At 51.9% G+C, this 6,000-nt stretch overlaps 1 protein-coding gene across 1 annotated transcript; it reads left to right on the top strand.

Annotated features, from left to right (window-relative positions):
• The first annotated feature begins 3,037 nt into the window (after positions 1-3,037).
• LOC121108219 lies at positions 3,038-5,502 on the top strand. The gene has a single exon (XM_040655269.1). The coding sequence runs from the start codon at positions 3,677-3,679 to the stop codon at positions 4,733-4,735; it is 1,059 nt and encodes a 352-aa protein (XP_040511203.1). The 5' UTR covers positions 3,038-3,676; the 3' UTR covers positions 4,736-5,502.
• Positions 5,503-6,000: the final 498 nt, after the last annotated feature.

Raw genomic sequence — 6,000 nt, forward strand, 5'->3', positions numbered from 1 at the left:
GTGGAGAAGATTAAGACCCAGGAGCCGCTTGCAGCAGCGGTAGCTACCGCTGTGCAGGAAGTGGTAGGAAAGGTGCTGCCTATGAGCAGGGCAGGGCTACGCTGCTTCCGCTGTGGTGGGGCACAGCATGTCAAGAGGGAGTGTCCCTCTAAAGCACTGGGGCCAGGAAAGCCAGTGAGAGCCCAGGAAAGTTGTTTCAGTTGTGGCAAGCCCGGACATTGTGTGCGTGAATGCAGGTCAGGGTCGGGAAACGGCAGGCGGAGCACCTTCCTGGGCGCGACGACACAAATGTGAGCCCCAAGAATGGCTCAGTGGGTGCTCTGGGGAGCACCATGGCCGGGACCTGACCAGGAGCATGGCTAAGGTCCGAACGCACGCATCTCCTAGCTGCGCCAGCGCTCCTCCCACTGGCGACCGTGGTAAGATCAGCAAAGGCAGGCGGGGTAGTGGTGGGAGTGCCCTCTATTGAAGAGTGGGGCATTGAGGTGTGGCCGCAGTGGGTATTGGAACCAATTATCAGTGTCCCCATAACCCCCTTAACACCATCCCCAGTGTTCCTACTCGCGGATCTGACGATTGCTGCAGCAGTATGGGAGCTGCGGAAGCACCCTCAGGCATTAGCTTTTCTTTTTTGGAAAGGTCAAACGAAAAGGATATCCTGCTTGGTAGATACAGGAGTGGACGTTACTGTGATCAGTGGGGGTGCTTGGTCTGCACATTGGCCTACTGAGGCCTGCCCGCTGGCTATCTCGGGGGTTGGGGGTCATCAATTCGCAAGCAGGAGCGTGAACATCATCTGAGTCAAGCTTCAGGAAGAGGAAGAGATGGCCAATGTCTGGCCTTATGTCCTGCCGGGGCTACCAGTGAGCCTCCTGGGGCAAGACGCATTGCAACAATTCTGGGCGAGACTGGTGATGGGTCAGGTGGATTTTCCCGAAGGGGCCCTGGGCTATTAGAGCCGGTAAAACTGTTGTGGTACTCGGACAAGCCAGTGTGGGTCCTCCAGTGGCCCCTGAATCAAGAAAAGCTGACCCACCTGCATGAGTTGGTGAAACAGGAAGTAGCAGCCCTTGGAATTGGGAAGCAGGTAGTGACCACCAGTCCCTGGAATTCGCCTGTCTTTGTCATACAGAAAAAGTCAGGCAAATGACGGTTCATACACGATCTTAGGGCTGTTAATGATACTATACAGGACATGGGACCACTGCAGCTTGGCCTTCCAATACCCTCTATGCTGCCCCATGATTGGCAGCTGCTCCTTGTAGATCTGAAGGATTGTTTCTTTACTATCGTGCTCCAGCCAGAAGATCAAGTGCACTTCGCGTTGACAGTGCCTGCCTTAAATAACGGGGCTCCTGCTTGGCGCTACCATTGGACTGTTTTGCCACAGGGTATGAAGAATTCCCTGACCATTTGCTAAATGTTTGTTGATGCAGCCTTGTGTTCTTTCTGCGAGGACAACCCCTACTATATCATGTATTGTTATATGGACGATATTTTGGTTGCTGGTAGGGCCATTGAGCAGGGGGTGGAATATGATTTAGCATACAGACTTGGACTAGTGGGGTTGAAGATAGCCCCAGAGAAGGTCCAGTGAACAGGCCCATACACTTATCTAGGGACGGTCATTAAGGAGTGGTCTTTGTCCCCCCAGCGTCTTCATATAGACGTGCCGGTATCAACTTTAAATAACCTGCAGTGTCTGGTCGGCAATATACAGTGGGTCCGTTCCTTTGTCCCGATACCCACAGAGGACATCCGTCCATTGCTGGATGGACTGGCAGGGCCACCAGACCCGGCTGCTCCACGGCGACTGTCCCCGGAGCAGCGAGCGGCAGTAGCTAAAGTAGAAGAAAAACTCGCTAATTTTGCCCTGGGCAGGTGGATCCCACAGCAAGCATTGGAGGCTCACCTGTTCGTGAAACCAATAGAGGTGATGTGCCCCCTATACCAATGGGACCTTGAAGCAGTGTTACCCCATTGGGTGATACCACTTCTGTGGATGTACTCCACATCTGCAGCCCGAACAGTTATTACTGTGGGGGAGGCATTAGCCGACATAATTAGCCGGGCGCGACAGCGAGCCATGCAGATGGCGGGCATGGATATAGCCCACCTGTCAACCAACCTGCCTTTGGTGACATGGGAGGATGCACTGGTGAATAGTGTCCAGTTACAGATTGCCATAACTGGTTTTGTTGGGCAGTTTGCCTGCCCAAGGTCTCATCCTTGGTTCGCCTCCATGCAGCCTTTACCCTGCCTTCCCGCAGTACCCCTAGTCACGACGCCTTTGCAGGGCCTCACAGTTTTCACCAATGCGTCTGACCAAACAAGCCAAGCGGCATATGTGTGGTTTGAGGGAGGGGCATGGCAACAATGTGTCTGGAAAGAGGAGGGAAGTAGCCTCCAAATGCTGGAACTGAGTGCCGTAAAGGCGGCATTAACGCGCTGGAAACATTCCCCCTTGAACATAGTGACAGACAGAGAGTACTGCTTCACATTGATCCAACACTTGGCTCATGCACTGGCTGTCCTCACAAAAGGTAGCACAAGATATCCATACTCTCTTATCCTCCTGGGCAACTCCCCTCTTTGTCACGCTGGTCTCCCTGGGTTAGCCGAAGGGAACAGCCATGCGGACGCCGCGGCTGGCAGTCCCATAGCACAAGTCGCTTTGGCCACACCAACTCCTGATTTTTTTGCTCAGGCCCGGGCTTCGCATCAATTTTACCACTAGGGCGCTCGTACCTTGGCTCAGCAATTTGATGTCTCTCTTGCTGCGGCTTGCTCCATCGTTGCGGTGTGCCCAGCATGCCAGACCATCGGGGGATAACCCCTGCCATAGTGACTGGGGTGAACCCCAGGGGTCTACGGCCGAACCAAGTATGGCAGGTAGATGTCACTGAATTTAAACCGTTTGGCCGATGTTGCTTTCTGCAACAATGATGTTAGCCACCTGTGTTAGGCCTCTGTGCTCACTGACCGATAGCCTGATCAGGGCCAAATGACTGCAGACGCACACCAATATGATGAGCAGCAAAATGGCGTCTATTCACTACTAAGTACAGCTTATATACCTTTACTTGAGCTATTGTGCCCTGTCCTGATTCGTTCATACTGGATCTTAGCCCCTTAGTACAATTCCTTATTTGGCTCCTATTGTCTCCTCATTCCTTTGCCTTCTTATCTTGTTTACTTCGTTAGCAAGGACAGTCTGTCTGAGCACAACAGCACCCTTTCACTGTGCTTAGGGAGAGGCCTATCCCGTACAGCACGTATCCCCGCAAAGCGCCTACTGCAACAGGCCGACAGCACCACATCCATGTAGCAGTGGACGCCTGTTCACGAGCCCTGGTTGAGCTACCGATGACGCATGCAACAGCCCGTCAATCCATTCGACACCTTCATTTGGCCTTTACAGTTCTCGGAGTCCCAGATACAATTAAGACGGATAATGGGCCTAACTACCAGTCACAGGCCTTCCAGTGGTTTCTCCAATTATGGGAGGTTCGCCATACAGTCGGTATCCCGCACAACAGCACTGGCCAGGCGATTGTCGAACGCGCCCACCAGACGTTAAAGAATCAACTCGCGCGGCTAAGGGAGGGGGGAGATAGGAGTAGCTCAGGAGAGTTAGTGGAAAAGGCTTTGGTAGTACTCAACCATATAGCCACTCATGACGATCTCACACCACTACAAAAGCATTTTTCCACATGCCAGTGGATCTTTGGTGGGCATGCAGACCCGAAGTTCTGGTATCGAGCCCTGGAATCCGACAAGTGGGAGGGCCCTGCTGAGCTCCTCACATGGGGCCAGGGGTATGCTTGTACCTCCACAGGCACCGGGACCAGGTGGATTCCTGCGCAACTCATCCATCCGTGGCTGCCGACGGCTCCTGATGTTGGTGTTGACAGTAACAATAATACTGGGGGTGGCGGTAGGGATGACAACGACCGCGATGCTGATGACGGCGCCCGAGCTGTCGGGGAATTTCTGGCAGCTGTATGCGAAGTTGACTAACTCCTCTAAGGTCTGTCTGGCACTGTCAGCAGTGGGTGATCCATTTCGCACATGCACTTATGCCATCCGCTATGCGGAAGTCTCCCAGTTCAATGTCACGGCCTGTGACAGTAGTGAGACCCTGTCAAGGGTCTGGGTCGTTAACAACACGGGAGGAAGGATGGAGGTGAGGGATAGGATGTGTAGGGGCATCTGGATCAAGACAGGAAAACTAAGCAACAAGTCTCAGTTACTCTGGGAAAGGGCTATAGCCACGGGATTATTCCTGCTCCAGCAACCGAGTAGCCCACGAGCGGGAAATGTCCACTGGCAGGTGCTGGGTATGGTGTGTCCCAACATATCTGCTGTGGAGTGGATATGGTTTAATTTCACTAGGCCTGATACAAGACTACCTGTGAGCGCAGACTACCAGTCAGATGAAAGCAGAACAGGTTCACGCAGAAATACCTCGGTCACGGTCACGATCCACTTAGACAACCCCGCCCCTATACAACTACCTCCCGGTATCTCCCTGATCTGTGGGAATGGATACGTCTATCTGTTAATTCTGATAAGGCCCAAGGGTGGACCTTGTAGTCTGGGGAGGATCGACATGATACCAATCTCCCTGGAAGGTATCCAGCAGATAAGAGCAGACAAGACTTGGCGATGCTGGAGACTCGATCAACTATCCAAGGACTGTAACAACGAGGTCTATCTATATGGGATGGCATGAAAGATTTTTGAGACCTTCTGGATCTGGCCCCAGATCATCCACAACACCCACGTGACTGAAAGTCTAACATGCTGGGTGGCAAAAAACACGAATTGCACATCCCAAGCTCTTACATCCATAGCCCAGGCAATAGCCGCCCTTGATTCAGGACTAACCCAGACTAAAATGGCAGTTGACTTCCTTCTCACTTGCACCGTCCTAGGCTGCACAAAAATGGAAAGGCAGCTGGGGATGGAGGGTTTTTGCTGTCTCGACTTCAGCGCCAACACTACAACCACTATCAACAAAGTAAGAAAGAAGGCCAAAGACATAGTTGAGTCAGTACTAAAGATCAGAATAGGTAACCGTTAGAACTTCTTGTCTAACCTGCTTGGCCTCCTGGCCAGGCTAAAAAATATGCTAGCCTTGGGAGTAGTCATACTAGTCGTGATACTGCTTGCAGCATGCTTAATTCCACTTGTAGTTCGCACTGTTCGCCGGGTGCTAAGTGAGGCGGTCAGTCATATGCTTGCTGTTAACCTTGTATTGGGGCACGCGATGGGAATGGCTATCAGCCATTCCTGCAAGAAGACCCCGAGACTGCTAAATAGCTGCTTGTGCATAAGGAGAGGGGAGATGTTGGAGATATGGTCAAGGACGCTGCAGCGAAACTCCGCTGCATAACAAGCTGAAGACAGCAGGAAAACATCTTGAACGATTCACTACAGAATGGGGAGGTGGCTGCACATCACGGCGCGTGCACCATGACGATGTGCCTCGTGCTAGGCAGACTTAAGAGGGAGGGTCAGCACGTGGGCACGTGGGGTTGCACAATGGGTGTACAGGTACGCATGCGCGGGATTCCACTGGACTATAAATCTATGTAGCCAAGATAATAGACTGACAGCTGACTCCACGGCATCCATGTCTGTGTCTCTCCCTGGATGGAGTCCGGCAACTGGGGTAGTTGGCGCAGGTAGCGACTCTGTCAACTGTTAAACCCATTAAGAAAAGAATGAACACGTTTGGCCTATAGCCCAAGTTCCTGCAACCTGGAAAAGAATCCCAGAGGATCCCATTTTGTGTGTACCTGTAACTGATTAGAGAGAATCTTCAACTTCTGTATACTCTGATGTATTGATTTTGAATGACCACTAAGGTTCATACAACATACACTTTTAAAATCTTCACAACCATGCCTTTGGGCTTATAATAGAAAATCAATGGTCACATGCCTTTTTAAAGCTGGATGTTGGGTAGAATCAACATCAGTGAGTAAGCCTGCT

Source organism: Gallus gallus, chromosome W (assembly GCF_016699485.2).
Source record: "Gallus gallus isolate bGalGal1 chromosome W, bGalGal1.mat.broiler.GRCg7b, whole genome shotgun sequence".
Classification (NCBI taxonomy): domain Eukaryota; kingdom Metazoa; phylum Chordata; class Aves; order Galliformes; family Phasianidae; genus Gallus; species Gallus gallus.

Excerpts from the sequence above, each read along its gene's own strand:
- LOC121108219 (XM_040655269.1), top strand. The coding sequence starts at position 3,677 with ATGACGATCTCACACCACTACAAAAGCATTTTTCCACATGCCAGTGGA.